General features: G+C 48.7%; 1 protein-coding gene across 4 annotated transcripts in view; it reads left to right on the top strand.

The window, feature by feature from the left end:
• Positions 1–21,918, top strand: part of ACACB (acetyl-CoA carboxylase beta) — a 123,538-nt gene that overhangs the window by 19,154 nt on the left and 82,466 nt on the right. For 3 of the 4 annotated variants that reach the window (XM_064578534.1, XM_064578533.1, XM_045887467.3), the window contains 2 exons: positions 922–1,577; positions 21,176–21,308. In XM_064578534.1, the coding sequence (XP_064434604.1) occupies positions 931–1,577; positions 21,176–21,308 (780 nt within the window). In that variant the 5' untranslated portion in view covers positions 922–930. Of the gene's footprint in view, positions 1–921; positions 1,578–12,053; positions 12,315–21,175; positions 21,309–21,918 lie in introns of those variants that run through there. The other variant, XM_045887468.2, reaches the window with a different exon arrangement.

Below are 21,918 nucleotides of genomic sequence, written 5' to 3'. Positions count from 1 at the left end.
AAACTATATACTTCAGTACATTCACAGAGTTGTGCAACCATCACTACAATTTTATTTATTTTATTTTATATTTATTTTATTTTATTTTTTCCATCACTACAGTTTTAGAACATTTTTACCCTCCAAACAGAACCCCTGTACCCTTTAGCTCCATCCCACCAGCCCTAGGCAACTACTAATACTTCTGTGTCTATGAATTTGCCTATTCTGGGATATATGGAATCATACAGTGTTGTCTTTTAGGACTGGTTTCTTTCATTTGGCATAATGTTTTCAAGATTCATCCATGTTGTAGCAATTCCAGTGATCCATTCCTTTTTTTTTTTTTAAGATTTTTTTTTTTATCGGGGTGCCTGGGTGGCTCAGTCGTTAAGCATCTGCCTTCGGCTCAGGTCATGATCTCAGCGTCCTGGGATTGAGCCCCACATCGGGCTCCCTGCTCAACAGGAAGTCTGCTTCTCCCTCTCCCACTCCCCCTGCTTGTGTTCCCTCTCTCGCTGTGTCTGTCAAATAAATAAAATCTTTAAAAAAAATTTTTTTTTAAAGATTTTTTTTTTAATTTATTCATTTGAGAGAGAAAGAGTGCAAGCAGGGGGATTGTTTCTACTTTTTGGGTTTTATGAGTCTATAACAAGAGTCCTTTAGCAGGCATGATCTGTTTCTCTCTTCCATGCATGTTTCTGATTTTTGGTGAGCATGTGTTCTTGTACCTAAATTAGAGGTGAGAAACTGACATCCATAGGCGTTCAGGAATGTGCCCGGGGCCACACAGCACATGGTGGGCAGAGCTGCTTTGTCCACTGCCTATCGCCTCTGGTGCTCCCAGCTGAATACACAGAACCCCAGCTGCCACGAGGCCCTTTAAGAGGAAATAACTCAATTTCGTAGACTCTAAAATGTCTTTCCCTTTTTTCCTTACAGGTTTTTTGAATGATACTGCTTCTTTTTCTATCTTGTTTGATTTTCTTCCGCTTGACCTTTTCCTGGTTAAAAATCTGGGGGAAAATGACGGACTCTAAGCAAGTCACCAAGAGTAAATCAGAAGGGAGCTGTATCCTAAGCCAGGAGGCCTTCCCAGCCTCAGACAGCTCAGGGGAGCCACCCCAGAAAATCGAGGACCGCAGCCCTCCACCAGAGACTCCTGACCAGGCTGAGCCAGCCTCCCACAAAGGTCCCAAAGATGCCTGTCGGCAAAGAACTTCCAGGCCACCCCCACACCAGAACCCCCCAGGAAACCCCTGTTCCTCGGATAGCACCCCCGCAGCTCTCCAAGCCAATGGGACAGGGACCAAAGGCCTGAAGACCCCGGATACCAATGGCCTGTCATCTCCAGCCAAGCCCCAGGGCCAGCGAGCCAGACCCCTCTCCAAAGAAGACGAAAAGCAGGAGTACATCAAGAGGCAGCTGATGACCAACTTCATCCTGGGCTCCTTTGATGACAACTCCTCAGATGAGGACCCTGGCGCTGGCTTGTTCCGAGAGTCTTCCTGGAAGGACAGCCGGGCCAGCCTGGGGACCCTGTCCCTGGAGGCTGCTCAGACTGTAGGCGAGTTCGAGAACCCAGTCCCTGCTATGAGGTAACGTGACCTAAGTCCTCATAAGTGGGAGGCACAGAGTTAGGGTGGGGGGCTGCCCCTTCCCCACTCAGTCAAGCTGTCTGCTGATGCCCACGTGTCTTGAGGGTAGTTACGGGAAATGCAGAAACCATAAGCCTTGCCTTCTTCCTTCCTTCCTTTCAAAATTATTTATTGAGCATCTACTGCGTGTACAGGGCCCTGTGCCAGGAGACTGTGCTTTTAGAAGAGCTTGTTCTGGTTGGGGAAGACAACCTTGTGTGTGACTCATCATAATTTAAGCCGAATGCGTGAAGGCTGACAAGAGCCACCCCGGGACAGTGGGGGCCCGGAGGGAGGGACAGTTTCCCTGCCTCCTGAAGAGACACTCATTTATTTGTTCGTTGGTCCTTTCAGCAGGTAACTGACAACTGGAATACATGCCTTCCTCTCGGGGTGCCTTCAAAGCAGAAACTCAGACACGTTTGCTGTAAACCAATGCCCGTCGGTCCACTACGGGTGGGAGTATGTCCTAGGTGTGCAGTTGGTGGCTTTGTTTTTGTCGTTGTGTTCAAGCTTTGCCACCTCCCTTCCCCAATTACAAACAGAATACAGTAGTTCCGGGTGGAAAACTCGGGAAACAGACAAGCAGGGAAAAGAAAAGAGCCGTCAACCATCATTTCGCTGGTCGGAGAGCTCTCTGCCCCACTTCCAGTGTCTCTTCCCTCCTTCTGGTCTGTTCCCTCCTCTGGGGGAAGAACCTCACTGGCTGTTCTTTTCAGCATCTCTTGTACTCTCTCTCCCAAATGTGAAAAGCCTGGCTGAGGAGGTGGCTTCATCCATAGGCACCCATGTTCCAAGGGAGCTTAATTTGAACCCTGGTGACTGGAAGTAGAAGGTAGAGAAAACAGAAAAGGCTAGTGTGCCCCGTCCTGATGATCTTCAGGGGGAAACTAGTTTGACGTTCTGGAGGGTTCAAGGAAGGGAAGGCTTCAGGGTCTGGTACAAAGTGTCAGAACCAGAGTTGGTTCAAACTTGGCTCTGCCACCCCCCACTGTGTGACCTTGGTCATGGCATTCACCTTTCCCGGCCTCAGTTCCTCATCTGGAAAATGCTCACGGGATTCAATGGGATAATGTTTGTAAAGTATGCATGGAGTTGGGTACACAGTAGGTACTTAATAAGTAGTAGATTCCCCTACAGCTCCTTTCCTTGGCTTGTTCTTTGTCCCCCGCCCCCCAGCACCCACTTAACGCATCACTTTATAGTTTATATCAGTTATCCATTGATGCCTTAGGATAACAGTACAAAGCTGGTGGCGGTGGATCCCCATTTTGCAGATGATAAAACTGGGGCTTAGAGGTGAAGTACCTTTCCCAAGATCACACAGCTGGGAAGGGGCAGAGCCAAGCTTCGAGGCCAGGTCCGCCAGACTGCAGACGTGGGTCCACCGTGCCGCAGTGTGGTCCCTCCAGTGATGGCCAACATTCACACTCCTCCGAAATGGTTCTTAACTTCAGTGTGACAGTTTCGACAGGGATTAGGGAAAAGCAGATTAAATGAATTCACCCAAACTGACAAACATCAGAGATTATGTTAGAAGTGGATGTCCGACCCAGGGTTGCTAAGTGGTATCTAAGTAGGACAGGTGGCGAGATACATTTATCACAAAAGCCCCAGCAGGAGGCAAGATGGATATGTTGCTACTTTCAAGGAGCGTCCCAGCAGGGAGATGGGCAAAGTACAAATAAACAGATAAACCGATAAGATCATCTCTCAGTGTGTCCAGTGCCAGGAGGAAGGCAGGTACAGGAGAGGGAGTACCTGAGGGGATCTATTTTAGAATGAGGTGGTCAGGTCAGTGGAGAGCTCTTGGAAGAGGCAACTTTCAAATTAGACTTGAGCAGGCCAACAGAACTTTGTGCCATGAGGGAATGTTCTAGAATGGAATGTTCTAGAAATGTGCTGTCCAATATGGTAGCCGTTAGTCACATGTGACTATGGAGATTGACATGTGGCTAGTGTGATGGAAGAAGTGGACTTAAAAATTTAATTTTAATTCCTGGAAATGTAAATGGTGTCATGGGGCTGCTGGCTATTACATCAGCCCAGCTTCAGCCCTAATGGATAAGAAGTCAACCATGTGAATTATTTCTACCGATGCTAATTAAAAACTTATCAAGACGGTAGGTGTGCCCAAATAGCAACATTATTACTAGTATTATTTTCTCCCGAGTTTTGGATTCCTAGAAAGTTGTGAGGATCAAATGAACTAACGTGTCTAAGGTATTAAGCAAGAGAATAAAGCACTCAATAAATGGTAGGTTAAAATATGGAGCTGGGGCAAGTCTCCCCACTGTCTCTCCACTACTCACTGTCTTCCACCTCCATTTTTAGAGGTCTTAGCTGGTTTGTGCTTAAACCACAGCTTTTTTTTTTTTTTTTAAGATTTTATTTATTTTATTTGAGACAGAGAGAATGAGAGACAGAGAGCATGAGAGGGAGGAGGGTCAGAGGGAGAAGCAGACTCCCTGCCGAGCAGGGAGCCCGATGCGGGACTCGATCCCGGGACTCCAGGATCATGACCTGAGCCGAAGGCAGTCGCTTAACCAACTGAGCCACCCAGGCGCCCCAAACCACAGCTTTTTTGAGCTGGTCAGTTTATGAAGGCAAAAGATATTTAACTAAGGGCCTGTCTTTGCATGACATTGTGCCAAAATAGTAAATGAGTTTTCTGCCTTTGTATCTTCATGACATAGAAACTTAGCACTGTAGGTAAATCTTTTATCAGGATGGGGGGAGGGGAGCAGAGGGATGTTGGTTTTTTATAAACTGTGGGGTGGTGGGAGATGCAAAGGGCCACATAGGGCACAAGGAGGACCAGTGTGCTGTGTGACCTTGGGTGGGTCCCTTACCCTTTCTGAACCTCTGCCTCCTCATCTACAGCATGAGGAGGCTGGACCAGCCCCCTGAAGTGTGACCCCTGGTCACGAATCTCACTGGGCATATGGTTATTTTGCCCCCAATCTATGTGCTTTCCAGAGTGTGGAATTTAGGATTTTGGCACCCAGGACAGCTCAGGTAGTTCTGCTGGTGCCTCCCAAGATACTGGCATTTCTGTGAGGAACGTCCCCAAATGAGGGACCTCTGCTGGAGGAGACCAGCGTGGGTTCGTTGTTCCTAATGACCTGGAATGAGAATCCCACGGGGCGGTATCTTCACTTAGACACTTAGACGCTTGTCCCGGTGCTGCTGTCTCTGGTGGTTGGTCGGATGAAAAAAATGACGTCATAACCTGTGTGTTCCAGCCTGTTGGAAACAATGATATCAGAATGAAGCCGAGTGTTCTGTCATCCTCTTGTAGAGTTTTTGACTTGGTATTTTGGCATCTTTGGGACCCTCAATAGCCTGGTGTTTGCCAGTCCGCCATTGACCCTTTTGCTCACATCCGTTGGTAGCGTCTTGGGTCAACTCTGAAGAAATGTTCAGGGGGACCTCCCAATCCCCCCAAACCCTCCAGAGTGTTGCTTTGTGGAGGGCCACTGCTGGGCTTTTTCCCTTATACAGGGTGGAAATGCCCAGGCCACTTCGAGATGTGGGCAGGTGGCTTGCAACCAGCTGGAGGATTGAGGAAATGAAGCCTGACATAGAAGGCCAAGGTGGTGATAAAGAGTCCCTGTTAGAATCCAGGAATCTCCCTGTATTATTATTACTTTTTTCTGATCAGCTGCTAAATGCTCTGCACTCTCGGGTACATCCCCTAACCTTTTGAGGCTCAGTTTCTGCAATATGGAGGCAGGGAGTAGGGGTTTGAGCTAGTTCTTGCAGTCCTTCCCATTTCGCAGACAGAGAACGAAGACCTGGGGGGTTTATTCCAGGGGTTTATACTCACGTGGAAGCCACAGCAAAGAAGTGGCATAGATATATCCGTGGATCCTCCCTGCTGCTGGCAGTTTCTCCAGAGAGCCGCTTGGCCTCTGTGTCACCTCGAAGGTGTCTCCATGTGGTCCATGCTGGCCTCTTCCTGCCAGGCCACCAGCTAGGCAGCTGGATAGAAAAGGCGCCTGTTTACTTTTGTGGCTTGGGGGGAGCTCTTTTTGAATGATCTTCAAAGGGGCCTTTGTCTTCCCCCTGTGCCCTCACATTTCCAGAACCCTCACACTTGCATCCCCATTCTGGGCCTTTGTGCTTACTGCTCCCTCTGAACTGAAATGGTCACTTTCCCCCTCATGCCCTTAAACCTCCCCCCAGGGCCTGTTTCAAGGTGTGTGACCTGTGCAGTCAGCTCTGCTGTCATCCTCTTGAAATTCTTAACTTTTGAACAAGGGCCTCCACATTTTCATTTTGTACTGCGCCCCATACATTCTGTAACCCATCCTGCCTGCCCATCAAAGTCACCTTCTCTGAAGGGCCTTCCCTGTCCCTCTGCTGTCTTTATCTTTTATTTATTTTTATTATATTTTAAAGATTTTATTTATTAGAGAGAGAGAGCATGAGTAGGGGGGAGAAGCAGAGAGAGAGGGAGAAGCAGACTCCCCACTAAGAAGGGAGCCTGATGTGGGGCTTAATACCAGGACCCTGAGATCATGACCTAAGCCAAAGGTAGACATTTAACCGACTGAGCCACCCAGGTGCCCCCCTCTGCCATCTTTAAAGTATTCCCCATATGGCTCTGTTTCTTGATTGATTGCTCTGGTGTGTTTTCACAATACTTAATCACTCCTGGAGATTGTGTCTTTAATTTCCTTATGTGTTGACTTGGTTGTTACCTATCTCCTACACTGGCCGGCAAACTCTATGAAAATGGGGCCATATGGGTTTCTGCTTTTCCCCACTGCCTAGCCTAATGTGGGTTCATGGTAGACTCTGAATAAATAAATGCATGAAGCAGTGATCAACCCATACTTGCCAAAGACAGAATTCTGCATTCCTGGGGCATGCAAAACATTTTATGAATGAATCTGGGAATGAACAAATGGATATATGGATGGATGGATGGATGAATGAATGAATGAATGAATGAATAGATGGATGAATGAACAAATGAACAGATGGGTGGATGGATGAAGAATGAATGAATGAATAAACAAATGGATGGATATATGAATGAATGAATGGATGAGCAGATGGATAAATGAATGGATAGATGGATGAATGCACAAATGAATGGATGGATGGATGGATAGATGGATGGGAGGTGGATAGATGAGTAGGTGGATGGATGGATGAATGAATGCATGGATGGATGAATGAATGGATAAATGGATGGATGGATGGATGGGTGAATAGGCATTTTATTGTTGCTCTTTGGCAGCAATAGCATTTTTGTTTTCATAAAACTGTTTCTGCATAAATCTTGTAACTTTGTAGATTAGTTCTTTGGTTAAACCCCATTTTTCTTCTGCATTTTATATGGTTGTACAATCTCCCTGTTCCCTTCCATCTTCCCAGCTGGTGAGGGCGGGCTACGATTATGGGCCCAATGACTTTGTGCTGTCTGTTCAAGTCGTCTTCTTGTCTCTTCCCTTTTGGGTTCATCTCAGGCCAGGGGTTGGGATTGGCTCTTCCTTGGATGTGAAAATAGTCCCCAAGGTTTGGAATTCCCATGCAAACTCTTAGAAACAAATCTGGTGAGAACATTACATGTGACAGAATAGTTGTTCACATATTGTGGAATGAAGGTTATGGGGTCATCCCACTTTGGTCAACAAGGGTCAGTGTGGTTGGTGCACAATGGGTCTGGGGTAAGGTAATGGTTTAGAGCCGTGTCTTACTAGTTAACTAGGTAACAACCCTAATAGTTCTACCCTGTGGGGTGCATGTTTGGACTGAATGGGATGGGACAGGTTCGGGATAGCTCAACTGCAGTCCTGAAATTTAAAGTTATGACCCGGAAGCTCGTAAGTTGGCCATGAACTCATTTAGAAGAAAAATCCACCTTGAATAGATGTGAAGTTGTCTGTAGTCTTTGTTTATCCTGTTTTGTGTGAATATTCATGCCTTCTGCTGCGGAAATAGTAACATGAAAATGTAAAACATAAGGCTTTACCATCCCCCCCCAAAAGTTCTCAAATTCCAAAGCATACTAAGTCCTGGGAGTTTCGAATTTCAGATAAGGGATTGTGGATAATGTAATGTGCTTACAATGTTCCCTGTCAGTTAGTAAGCACAGATAATGCTTTTGCTTAATAAATGTGTGTGTGTGTGTGTGTGTGTGTGTCTGGAAAGTCTATAAGGAATGTGTCAAAATAGTAATCATTGTCTTTATATGGTGCAATTTTAAGTCATTTAAATTTTCTTCTGCATTTTCTAACTTTCTGCTGTAAATATTGTTAATAACAAATATTAATAATGTTTACTAATAAAACATTATAAAAAGTATTGGGGAAAAAAGTGAACCAGTCCTCTCACTTCCTGCATAAGAAGCTGATACCCAGAGAGGTTCAGGGGTCTATCAGGAGTTTCCCAGCAGGATGATCATAGGCCCTGAGAGCCACTGGAATCCTCCACAGGTGCAGATCAGAAACTGGTCTGCAAACTCCCACTGTTGATGCCTAACTTGGGCTCCAGGAAAGATGTCTCCACCCTCCTCCTAACCTGTCTTAGCATTAGTGAGAAGAGTCAGGAGGCAGGGCAGCCATTAAGCTGTGTGACCTTGGGGATGTCACCTACCCTGGCAGGGGGCTGGACTGGGATGCTCTGAGGTCCTTTGCTTTTGTTTCTTCATGTATGGAAAGGTACATGGGGGGCTGGGGTGGGGGGAGACGGCAGTGGTAAAGTTTGTTAATTTAGAGCCATTTTCTCCTTGGCCGGTTACTGTGGATGGTCTGGGTACCAGGTAAGCCTAAGGACAAAGTCAGAGATGAAACAGTCACATGGAGAAGCCAAGGTTTGTCCCATCCCTTCATCGGCTTGGAAGCACTTATCACAGCCCTGCTGGGCGCCAGGCTCTGGGACAGCACTATGCGCCCACAGACGGTGGGATCTGCCTCCTGCCCTGGGAGGGGCGAGTGGAGGGGTCGACGAGGCCACAAGCCCGGAGCATTTCCCATCGCAGGTGGAGAGAGTGGCCGGCTGCGGGCTGGCACGCTGACTCCTCCATTCGGCTGTCAGGTGGCCTGGGCCGAGCTCTTCCCTTTCTGTGCCTCAGCATCCTCCAGGACGAGGTCACAGTGGTCCCTACCTCACAGGGCTGGTGTCAGGCTTACTTGAGTGACTGGGAGCCCGGCACTTACAGCCGTGCCACGGCGTGATCTCCATCATTCGATGCAAAGCGCGGTGTCATACATGGGACCCGCAGTTGAGACAAGTCTGGCTTCCCATCGCAGACCAGCCCCACAGACCTCTCCCGGCTGCAATTTCCTTCTCTGTCGAAACGAGATAATGCTGGTGTCCACCTCACAAGCGTGTTGAGATCACGTGCTGAGAAGAAGTGGCGGGTGTGGACGGCCCAGGGGCTGCCTTGGGAGTCAGCGCTGGAATGGGCAACTTCCAGAGTTCTCCCCTGTGGTCATGGATCTTCCCAAGCCCCGCCAGGCACACGACTTTAAGGTATAGCAACCTGTGTCCTCAGAGGAGGAAGAGGAGGGAGGCAGGTGAAGTGTCCCTGACAAAGGGATGAAATACAAAGCAGCACGCAGGGCCTGGGGCTTTCCCTTGCCGCCTCCCCCTGCTGCACGCTTCCGTGCCAAGAGTGTTGAGTTTAGGAGAGGTTTCCCAAGGCAGACCTCAGAACCCCGGGGAGGCGCAGTGAGGGAACGGCGGGTGAGCAAGCTGACACCTGGGACCTCGCTGCATCCTTCTGTCCCAAGTAGCAACCCAGGGCGGCTTGCAGTGGGCATCCCCCAGGTCCTTCCTGCTCATCATCACCCTCTGCACCTCTTCCCTGCTCCGAGTAGCCAGCCGGTCAGAAAACTTTAAATTGCCTATAAATACTTTTATTTGTCCCTCAGCGAAATCCCATGGATCTTTTGATCATGTTTTAATTTATTCATTCCTTTATTGATTTAGGAAGGGGCTGGCAGAAACCCCATTTCCAAAACTTTTTAGCTGCTAAGGTGTTTTCTGGGAGCTTCGGGGAAAGGGGGGTCCCTGTTTTTGCATTGTTTCATCTGTGGACTGGATATTGAGGTTCGGAAGAGGTTAGCTCTTCATACAGGGTATAGAGTGCCTGAACATCCCTTTCTCTCTCTCAAGTATCTGTATCCTGCTTTAGAAAAATCTGTCACTTCTGCTCTATGCCTAATGTAGCATTGCCCCCATCACATATCGAAAGGGATTATTTTATTTTTCTTTGAATGAATGCACATTATATGTGGATGATGCCACAGAGAAGTGGAGAGAAGGCGTTTGCTCAAGGTCACCCAGAGCGTAGGGACAGGCTCGAGGCCACTCGCTGCTTAGGCCTTTCCACTGTGTGGCTGGCCACTTGCAAGTGCACTCTCTTGTTGTGTGTGTTGCCACTGACCTGGGTTTTCCTTCTGCAGTACCAACAAGTTAAATTTAGCCTCTGAGGAGTCTGAGCTAAAGGGCTTATAGCACGAGACCGCATCTGCGGCCAAGTTCGGAGTGTGTCATTGAAATCACAGTGACGGCTGTTTAAAGGAGATGTTTATTTAAAGGCAGTGTTGTGTGTAGGCATGGACATTATTCTTTCCTTCCCATCTTCTATACCTTATAATGCAGGCAGAGAAAAATCCAAGTCACAATCACTCTGATGACACGCAAAGCGCAGACATCGAAGTAAAATGCCTTTCTTGAGAAGCCCCCGTGTAAAAGTGAGGTGTATTAGGATGTCTCCAAGGCTGGATTAGTGGAGAAGTGGTCTCCCATTTGATCCTAACTGATTGGGGGTAGGGTAGGGGTGTTTTGAAATATTTTCATTTCCTGCTTTTAATTGTTTTCCCTATTTTGAGATGATTATATTTAAATTTGGGTCATCTCGAGGATGAATTTTTGGGGGGTTTAGTTTGGAACTTTAGAAAGTAAATCAGGCTGCAGTGGGTCGGTTTTTTTTGGAGGGAGTGAAGACAAGGCCATGAAGAACCTTCTAGAAATTCTGAAGAACTGAGAATTTTGTTCACCTGTTTTATTTTTTAATCCTCGTGCTGAGAAAGTTACTATATGGTTAGAGCACAGCTAACTGGTGCCCTCAGGCAGGGCTGCTTATACAATTCCTAGGGGAGGAATTCACATTGTGGCCACGTGGACGGACCGCACCTCCTGGAGGCGTGGCCCTAGCTGTGCCTTTCTATGGGGATTCATTCTCAAACATTTACATTATTTTTTGGGTTTTGTTTGCTGTGAACATAGGCTGCATTTATTATTATGCAGTGTTTCCTAGGCAGTGTTTTCAATCCTTTTTATTTATTATAACTCCTTGCAGAAGCATTCATTCATTTGAACTGGAATCGGTTTGCCTGGGTTCAAAGCTCAGCTCCGTCACCCCTGGGAAACATACATCTCTGGGGCACATTTCCTTATCAGCATTATGGAAATAAAAACAAAAGGATCGCTATGAAAGAAGACAAAGGCACAAAAGAGCACTCTGTGTGTTAGTCTTAGCAGAAAGAAGCTTATTACTAGCTGCCACCATACATCACCGAGGACTGTATTCCTTACGCTGTGCCTTTCATTCCCGTGACTTATTCATTCCGTAACTGGAAGCCAGAAAGAAACCTATTTAGGGTCACGGGGCAGCTGGGGTCTTTCCTATCTCGAAAGAGCTCCCTTTACCGGGTAACCCAGGTGATCTGAAGTGTGTGTCAGGATCTCACTCTGGGGGCAGAAGGGCCTGGAGCAAACATGTCCCCGGGAATAGAGGTGAAAGAATAAGCAAAAACAGGAACTTGGAAGCCAGAAGTTGACTTGCCTTGGGGGGCTTTTACCAGGCACTCTGGTGACATCTGACTCATATTTTATTTTATTTTATTTTTTAAAGATTTTTTATTTATTTATTTGAGAGAGAGAATGAGAGAGAGACAGAGAGCATGAGAGGGAGGAGGGTCAGAGGGAGAAGCAGACTCCCTGCCGAGCAGGGAGCCCGATGTGGGACTCGATCCTGGGACTCCAGGATCATGACCTGAGCCGAAGGCAGTCGCTTAACCAACTGAGCCACCCAGGCGCCCTGACTCATATTTTAAATAAACCCTATTTTCCACCACTTCCCTATTGTGTGTATTCAAGCACATTAAATGCTTGTGAGTTTTTCCCAGCTGCCAGGATGTAGGGCGGGGTGTGCCATCCTGGAACCCTTCTACTCCAGTCAGGGGAGCTGGGGAGGAAAGTAGCCAAGAGGGCTTTTTTAAGTCTCTGGCCGCTGTCTCCTGGCGCCCAAGGTCAGCGGCGGCTTCGGGATTGGCCGGTCTGGGGGGGCGGGACCTGGTTCTGTCGGGGACAGGAGGCGGGGCCCGGTGCGGAGGCCGGGCCTTGTGCAGGGGGCGGGCCCCTCCTGGGAGGTGGGGTTCGTTTGGGGGCGGGGCCTGGGCGGGCGCGTCCGCCCGGGACACTTGCGCGCAGGACTCTTTTCGGGATGGAGGAAGCGCCCAGCTTGGTCGGGCACCAGCCGGCTGCAGCACCACCCGGCGCGAGCCGCTCTCGGACCCACCTGGCTGCCCTGCTGGGCCCCGGGACCGGGGTCCGCTCAGGAGGTTAAGGGGTGCATGCTCTGCATCCCGGCGGGAGCCGGCTGGGATTGGCCGGCGGGCAGGTCAATATGAGCCCTGCCAAGTGCAAGGTCTGTTTCCCTGATCGCAAAGTGAAGTAAGTAAGCCTGCAATTTTAATGACCGTTATCTTTTGCCAACTTATGCACCGTGTGCCCCCGCCGCTAGTAAAGACGAGCTCTGTGTCCCCTTAGCGCCACCTCCTCTTCCCCACCCCCACCAAAGAAACGCAGACTTCAGTTTGGCCACTGGGGAGATGCAGCCCGCCTTGCAACTGGCCTTGGTGGTTGAAGGGGAGGCCGGATTGGCCGGATTTGGCCGTGATGTTGATTGGAGGGGCTCTTAGGAACACACAGGTGGATAGGCTGGCGCGGGGCCACGCTTTCCTCCTCTTCCTCCCCTTAGCCTTGATAAAGCCTTGATGGTTGCGGAAGGCAGGCCTTTTTGAAGTGATTATGAAGTCCTGGGCGAATCAAGGGCCACCTGAGCAGGCATCGCATTTAAGGTTGTTTTCTGAGCAATGTGTAGGCATTTCTGTGCCCTAGCGCTTTCTGGCCCCACCTGCTTGATTTCTTGTCTTCATTTTATTGCATTAAAAAAAAAACTACCCGAAGTAACGTTATGTTTGTTGTTGAAAAGTCAGAAAATTCTAGATAAGCAAAAAAGAGGAACAAAATTCACCCGTAGCCTCCTCTCCCCACCCACCCACCCACCCCCGCCCATCCCATGATCTTTTTTTTTTTTTTAAGATTTTATTTATTTATTTGACAGACACAGCAAGAGAGGGAAGACAAGCAGGGTGAGGGGCAGAGGGAGAGGCAGGCTTCCCGCCGAGCAGGGAGCCGGATGTGGGGCTCGATCCCAGGACCCCGGGATCATGACCTGAACTGAAGGCAGTCGCTTAACCGACTGAGCCACCCAGGCGCCCCCATCCCATGATCTTTTAACAATTGCTGGATAGGTACTGAGCTCATAAGCCTGTCAGGGAAGTGAGGTCTCTTGGAGCCAGAAGGCTGGTTGTTTAGGTCCAAAGATGGGGGTTCAGAGAGGGCAAGAGATATGCCCAGACAAGCAGCCAGCCCTCCAGGAGGGAGACTGACCTTCCACTTCCCTGGTCCTTCTGCAAAGGAGAATAACGGGGCCTTCAAGGGGAATCTTTCTATTGCTCAGGGTGTGTCTGAGCAAAGGACCTGCAGTTGGGCAGGGGTCCTGGGTTTGGATTACCGTCATTCTTGTGCACTGTTTGGTGGACCATGGTAGTCACGTTTCTTGCATTTCCTGAGCCCTGATCTAACCTCTTTGGCAAAACCCCTCAAGCCCTACAGTGTACCCGAAGCAGGCCATGTGGTCCATAAAGGACATATCCCCCCCCCGCCCCCCGCCAATCTGTAAGGCTATTTACACAAAAGTTTAACATATAAATCTTGAATCATGTTTTATTGTACAGTTCAGTCCCAAAGAAGACTTTTCACAAACCACTTTAACCCGAAAGAATAAGCCTGCAGGAATTGAAATTGTCCCATTACAGGTGATTTCACCGCCCTAGAAATTCTGCTCAGAACCAAGGCCAGCTGCCAGGTTGAAATGTTGGTTGGTGATCTATGGGTGGTTCTCACCCCCAACTGCACATTCGAATTCCCTGGAGGGGGGAGGAAGGTGGGCTTTTGAAAAATGTAGATGCCTGGGTGTGCTCCCTCTGCCTCCAACAGTCCCTCCCGCCTCTAACAATCCCTCCTGTCCTAGGGATGCTGATTAATCGGTCCAGGTGGGGCCTGGGGAATCAGCATTTTTAAAAGTTTCTCTCTTGCCGGAGCGTAGAGTCAAGCTGAAAAGCACTGCTTAACCCAGAGTTGGCAAACTGTTTTTTGTCCAGGGCCAAATAGTAAATATTTCCGGCTTTGAGACCATATGGTCTCTGTCACCTCTACTCAGCTCTGCCATTTACTGCCCCGGCATCCACAGAGAATACATAATTGAATGAGTCTGACCATATTCCAATCACACGTAATTTATGGAAGTTTGAAATTCACGTAATTCTCACGGGTCACAAAATAAGATTCTTTCAACCATTTAAAAATACAAAAGCCATGATTAGCTTGTGGGAGGTCCAAAAGCAGGCGGCAGCCTGGATTTGGGTTTTGGACCCGAGCTTAATGACTCCTGGTCTAGCCAAGGTGGCCGTCCCGGGAAGCGTTAAGGGGGCAGGGGGCCTGAGAAATTTCCAAGGGTCCCCTTTGTCTGGGAGCCCAAAGATGAGTTCAAGGTTAGCAGCCTTGACTAAGCTCTGCAGCGTCCTTTCTGCCTTACTTGCTTGGTGATAATAGACCTTTACGTCCATCAGGTCTCAGCAGCCGCCGTCCGTGTTTTATAAAAGAGAAGTGAGGGGATAGGGTAGGGACATAAAGGCTGGTTAATGTCAGGGCCACAGCCCGATGGCTCCACCCTGGGGCTCTTAATCATGGCTCCCCTGCAGAGAGGCACTTACCGCACACCAGGCCCAGTGCTGAACCCTGGATGCACACTCTCGGAGGCAGATGCTCTTAATGTTGTCAATATTGTGATCCTGTGCGGGAAGCGAGGGACACTACTGAAGCATCTTTCCCAAGAATGCGCAGGTCATGAGTAGTAAATTCTGCATTCAAAGCCTGGGGGGAAGGCTCTAACCTACCGGGGTTTCTGTTGATACTTGGGGCCCTGTATTTCTTTGTGGTGGGGGCTGTCCTGAGCATCCTAGAATATTGAATAGCATCCTCGGCCTCTACCTACTAAATGCCAGTAGCACCCCCCGCCACGGCCCCCCACTTAGTTGTGAACACAAAAAATGTCAGCAAACATGGGCCTTATGTCTCCTGGGGAGCAAAACTGGCCCCAGCTGAGAGCCCTGCAGTACACAGATTGCCTCTCAAATGTAGGTGTTTGTTTTTTAAAGTCCAGACAATAGAGATAATCCCATTTATCTCAACCATCTTTCTGCCTCAAACTTAGACTCCAGGGCGCGGGGGTGGGGGGGTCAGATTCGGATTGGAAGCCCAGTGTTGCCACTGGTCAGCTGTGTGACTTGAGGTCATTGGGCCTCTCTGACCCTCAGTTTCTTCGTTGTGAGCAGGGAATGGCGGCCTCCCATGCATGGGGCTATGGGGATTCAGCGTGAAGCCAGCCCCCCTGTGCCTGATTCACAGTGATGCTCCAGAATGTTTACCCCTTCCCTCCCGGTTTTTCTGCCTGGGCTTGTGCCTGAGAAGCTGACTGTGTTTGGTGTTGGGCTGATAGCTCTGGTGTGTAGTTGATTGCATCTGAAGCCATTTCCAAAGTCACCCTGGACTAGTTTAGCCTCTGCTCGCCTTGGAACAAATGCCGGCCAAAGGTCAACCCTGGGGAGCCAATGTTGGTTGGCTTCCAGCTTTGTCAAAAACAAATAAAAATAGCCACCAGCCTGGACACTGGGTCTGAAACTGGGCCACTCCAGCAGCATTGTGTGTTCACCCACCTAGTTAGTTATGATGGGCTTGTGACCCACCTGAAGGAGGGGCGCTCTCACCAGTTTTGAAATCAAAATGGTAGCTGAGAATGGTTTTTCCAGGCTACAAAATTATGTTTTTCTCCTGGTTGACCCTTTTCTCTGCCATGCTTTAGGTCATTTTGCTAGAGTTTTAATATTTGTGTTGGAATTGGCATGTCTGAGACTATCTGAAGCCAAAAGATCAAGCCAGCCAGTCGGGGAAAGCTGTAGACAGAGTGGGGGAGAGTGGATGGATGGGGAACAGACCCTGGCCAGAGGAGTGGCTGATGCATTTCCTGGTGAGGTTGGGAGATCAGCAGCCCCTGATCCCCTTGGTCTCACTGCACTGAAATGATAATAGGGTTTACTGGTGCCAGAAGCCATCTTTTACTTTCTATGTGTTTTTTAACCTTTGCGACATAGTGAGGTACATGTTACTATCCTCATCTTACAGTTGGGGATGCTGAGTGCCTTGCCTAGTGGATGCCAGAATGGCCAGGGCTTCCCTATTACATCCCTATTACAAAGTTCATAGCTTTTTTTCCTTATTGAAAATCATACACCATTGGGGCACCGGGGTGGCTTAGTTGGTGAAGCGTCTGCCTTCGGCTCAGGTCATGATCCCAGGGTCCTGGGATCGAGCCCCACCCCACGTTGGACTCCCTCTCCCTCTGCATCCCCCCCTTGTGCACACTCTCTCTCTCTCACTCTCCCTCTCTCTCAAATAAAATCTTTAAAAGAGTAACATATCATTGCAGGAAACTTAACAAGTATAGATGAAGAGAAGAAAACAGAAACCACCCGTAACTCCACCACCCTGAGATTACATTTTGGTGTCTATTTCCCTAGATCAGGGGCCTGCAGGTTAGGGCCTTCCGGCCGCATCTGCCTGTTTTTGTAAAGAAATAAAGTCCTTAAAAACAAATTGAGCTACTTGCTGGTTGATGGGCTGTAATTATGATAAAAGCACTGTTCCCATTTGCAAGATGATATTGACCTTCCAAAGTACTTTTCTAAGTCCAATCTTGTTTCAGCAATTCAGTCCTAGGAGGTCTTAGGAGAAAAGCTGCTCACACTTTGTGGCAGGCAATGAGGTTCTCTCACGGGCCAGAAATCATTTGCTCATCTGTCAGTTCATTCATTCAGGCTCTCTGGCTAAGCCCAGTTGAATGGAGAAAGTCTTCACTGCAAACACATATCCTCTTGTGGCATGGAAACACATCGTTCATTTCTCTTTTTGTTCCCCTGGCCCCGAACTCAGTGTTTTCCTTTGTGATGGGCAGAGCCTTTGGCAGCTCACACTGGGGAGTGGGGGCAGACTGCAGGTTTGTAGGTGGCTTTCTCACGGGGACCTGTACTAGACACAAAGACTTTGTACAGCAGAAAATGCCCACATCCGGGGTGCCTGGGTGGCTCAGTCGTTAGGCGTCTGCCTTCGGCTCAGGTCATGATCCCAGGGTCCTGGGATCAAGCCCCGCATCAGTCTCCCTGCTCGGTGGGGAGTCTGCTTCTCCCTCTCCCTCTGCCTCTGCTTGTGTGCTCTCTCTCTCCTTCTTTGTCAAATAAATAAATAAAATCTTTAAAAAAAAAAAAGAAAGAAAATGTCCACATCCAACACTTCCCAGTGTGGTAGAAACAGCCCCAGGTCTGCTGACTTGCTCTGTGACCTCTTTGCCTGGCTGGGCCTCAGTTTGCCCATCTATAAAATGGAATTTCTCTTTCCTGACTATTTGCTTCCAATTTTGCTGTTTTTTTCTCAGATGATAGATGGTGCTGTGTTGGCAGTGTTCCTTATGATCAGTTAGTTCTTCACCAAAGTTTTGGTCCCCTGAACCCACTCATCCTTGCCCTTGTAACAGCCACTGGACATACCTGTGTGTGGTTAACTGCTAGCCTAATTCTTAACAGATGGCTCTCAGCTTAATGCCTCATCGCCACCTTAAGAAAGTAGACTGAGGGGGCGCCTGGGTGGCTCAGTCATTAAACGTCTGCCTTTGGCTCAGGTCATGATCCCGGGGTCCTGGGATCGAGCCCCGCATCGGGCTCCCTGCTTGGCAGGAAGCCTGCTTCTCCCTCTCCCACTCCCCCTGCTTGTGTTCCTGTTCTTGCTGTGTCTCTCTCTGTGAAATAAATAAATAAAATCTTAAAAAAAAAAAAAAAGAAAGTAGACTGAGGGGTGCCGGGGGGGCGCAGTCAGTTGGACATCCAACTCTTGGTTTTGGCTGGGGTCGTGATCTCAGGGTCATGAGATCAAGCGTGCATTGGGCTCCGTGCTCAGCGCAGAGTCTGCTTAAGACTCTCTGTCCTGCTGTCCCACCCCGCACTCAAATAAATAAATCTTGAAAAGAAAAGAAAAAAGAGAAAGTGGACTGAATGTGCATGCCTGATCCTCTTCCTGTCAACATCCCACCAAATGACAGCAAGGAGATGTTTTTTTAAAAAGAGAGAGGGAAACCTATCAAGCCTGGCAGAACAGTTGGGAAGATTAGCCACAGCTAATTAGAGGTCAGAAGCAGATGAACAAGCGGTAACTGGCTTAGCAGAACCAAGACGGCTGAGTCATAAAGCAGCAGTGAGGACAGCTGAGAACCTACTGGATCTGCACTCTGAAAGGCGTGGGGACTGGCAGCGTCAGGTACCTCTGCACTTGAGTGGGGCAAGAGAGGGTACCAAAATGAGAAGAATTGGGTAAAAGATGCCCAGATCTTCTTGCCTGCTTTGTGTGGCCGGGGGTTGCCCACTTGCACCTCAACAGAAAGCAGGTGGTTCATTCCCTGGAGAGGGAAAAACAGAGGGTCTTGGGACTGGGGACTGATGGGCACAGTGGAGGTGTATGAGGTCTGTATCCCAAACACAAGGATCAGGGTCTGTGTAGGTGCTGAATTCTGAAACCTGCCCTGCCCCCTCACCCCGAGACCTGTCCCACCACTTCCCTCACCACTCCTTCCCCAGCTCCTGGCCATTTGAGTATTGGACCATTGAAGGAAGAAGACGCTAGTGTACTTGGGGTTCCCTGGTACATAGCAGCCCCCACCACCCCTGATCCTGAGCATCGAGCTCAGCGTCCACTGGCCCCAACTCAGTACCTTCTGTCAGCCCTTTAGTTTTGCTCTTGAGCACGAGGAAGTGACTGAGGCTTGGGTACAGTTTCTAATATGGAAGGCAGGCCCCAAACAATCAAACAGAGGGACACAGGAGACTTGGAAGAAACAGAAACCATGCCAGGAGAAGAGAACTTGAAAAAGCTGCCATTAATACCCTCCTTCAAGCCAGGGAGGGTGTTGCACAGATAGGAACAGGATGCACAAAAAGGAAACTTTGTGAGCCAATAACAAGCCCTTGGGTATTAGAAACACAACAGCAGGTTAGGAGAGAAGGCTGAAGGAATCGCCCAGAAAGTGAAAGACAAGGGATAGGAAATAGGAGAGGGGAAAAAGACAGAAACTTGCAGGCCAGTCTAAGAATTTCAACATCCAAATAATAAGCCTTCTGGAAAGAATAGAGGAAAAAGGGGGCAGGGAAATAATTTGAATGAAATATTTGAAGACAAATCCCAGGATGTGAGTTTCCACATTGAAGGAGCCTGAAGATTCACAGCCCCACTGGATGGAAGGAGACACATACCTGAGCACATCCCTGGGAAACTGTAGACTATGGAAGACAGAGACAAGATCCTATAAGCTTCTGGATATGAAAAAACAGGTCACCTGTGAAGAATCAAGCTATCAGAACATCTCTGTTCTAGTGTCCTTGGAAGCTACGACACAATGGTGCAAGTCTTCCAAAACTCTGAAGGAGAAGGTTTTCCGTTATAGAATTCCATACACAGCCAAATGATAAGGTCAAACAGATCAGAAGAGAGATAGTTTCAGAACTTGCAAGATTATGAATCATTAGCTCATTCCTACCCCTCATTCCCAAACACCTTTTCTTAGAAAGCTACTGAAGGATGTCTTCAACTGAAGCAAGATAAGAAACCAAAGTGGAGCAACACATGGGAGACAGGAAACAGAGATCCAACCTAGAATCAAAGGGAATCTCCAAGGTGATAGCGATGAGGTAGCCCAGGGCATCCAGAAGCAGGATAGGCATGTTGAGGGCACCGTTGTCATGTACCGTCCCATTGTACCATCTTTTTAACTGGATAGAACTACTGGAGGATATGTCCCAACGAAACAAGGGAGTCCACCAAGAAAGGGAGCCATTTGATCCCCCAAATTAGGGATCAAACCCTGAGAAAAGGCAAAAGGAATCCTAGGGATGTCAGCAAAAGGAAGTCTCAGAATGACAGTTGTGTAGGGGGTCGGAGAAGAGCCGTTCAGTATGAGTGTAGAGAGTAAAGGCCTCCAGGAGGGATGTCGCCAATGAAGAATGATGGAGCTGATCAACTATGTCGTGTACTAGGAGGGTATGAGAAGGAGTGGATGGCATTAGCAGCAGGTGCAAGGAGAGCTACGCAAATGAAAAAAACCACTGTCTCCAGGGAAAAGAAGAAGAAAGGAAAATCTGGTCTACCCCAGCCCTCATTTGTGAATAATCCCAGATTCATGAAATCCCAAATACAGGATCTGTATTGAGAGGAACCTACGTTGAGAGTTTGGGGGACGGGAAGCAGATGGGATGGCCAAGAGTGCTCATTCCTCGTCTCTCAAGATCAAAGATCCATTGATGGTGTCACACAAGAGGATACACCTAATGGTGACATTGTTTAGAACTACGGAAAGGTGTAAATGCCAGAAAAGTGATTTTCTCTGTTGTGTGGTTCTGGAGGGGATGGGGCAAGGAACCACCATTTGGTTGTTTTACATTTTTTTAAGATTTTATTTATTTAGAGAGAGCACATGAGCAGAGGGAGAGGGAGAGAGAGAAAATCTCAAGCAGACTCCCCACTGAGCATGGACACCTCCCGCCCCGACCCGGGGCTCCATCTCAGCGACCCTGAGATCATGACCTGAGCTGAAATCAAGAGTCAGACATTTAGCCAACTGAGCCACCCAGGCGCCCTGGTTGTTACACATTTTTTGGTTTTCAGTTATAAAAGTTTTGAGATGCATGTACAGAAAAATGCATGAAAGAGATCAATACTGTTTAGTAAGTCTCAGGTATTGGACTGTGTGGACTTTCTCCCTGATCATAAACCCCCCTCCCCCATAGGCTTTTTTGTATTATTTGAGTTTTTAAATAGGGAGCATAGCAAGTAAAAATTAATTTAAGATTAAAGAGCTCAACATACAGCTTGGGTCAGGTCAGGGGATCGCTTCTGCTTCATTCCTGCACCAGCCTCTTGAGTCTCCTTGTGAAACGCTTCAAGGTCCCCAGGGAGGACTACAAAGCAGAAGGGGTCTGATGGGCTCCTGCTTCTCTGTTGATGTTGATTTTGTAAGGTGCTGGGCTCCTGACTCTCTCCCCGAGTGGACCAGGCTTCCTGGCTCATCGGGGTCTGTCCTCTTCCCTCTGCAGACCCAGCATGTCGGGACTCCACCTGGTAAAGAGGGGCCGAGAACTGAAGAAGCTGGACCTGCACAGAGACTTTACCGTGGCCTCTCCGGCTGAGTTTGTCACGCGCTTTGGGGGGGATCGGGTCATCGAGAAGGTACAGATGGGGTCCCAGCAGTCAGGGTGGGGTGGGGCCCCTCTTCCCAGCTGGAAGTGAGAGAACCTGCTTCAGGCTCATGGTCACGCTGCAGAGAAAGGGCCAGGCCACCCTTCTGTGAGTACTGGCCAAGAGCTACATGCTGGAATTCATCACCTTTCACCCTCCTGACAGCCAGAAGCAATAGGTGCATGACCCCCCATTTCACGGAAGAGGAGATTGAGGTTTGCAGAGACCCCGAGGTTCCTTCGTGCAAGGGATTGCTTTCTAGGTTATTGGGGGCAGGCATAAAACCCAGCTCTGCCCTTCTGAGGGGAAAGCTGCAGCTGTGGGATTAGAACAGCAAGCCAGCCTGCAGTGGCTTTCTCCCCTGGGGGCTCCCAGAATGTGCTGGAACAAATGGGGCCCAGGGAAACTGGCTGTCCTGGGGTCACCCAGAGCCCTTCCTTCTTGACCAAGCCTTGCTTTGGTAATAAGATTAAGAAAACCAAAGCCCTGCTGTCCCGTCATTGCTGTTCGGGAGGCATTTCTGAAAGGAGAGAACACCGAATCTGAGCCCAGGGCTCTGGGCTCCGTCTGCTATGGCCACTCACAGGATATGACACCTGGG

This window comes from Mirounga angustirostris, unplaced genomic scaffold, assembly GCF_029215605.1.
Source record: "Mirounga angustirostris isolate CCGP_5_RB_7025 unplaced genomic scaffold, mMirAng1.0.hap1 SCAF_14, whole genome shotgun sequence".
NCBI classification, from domain to species: Eukaryota; Metazoa; Chordata; class Mammalia; order Carnivora; family Phocidae; genus Mirounga; species Mirounga angustirostris.
This window is presented reverse-complemented; position numbering and strand designations above follow the sequence as displayed.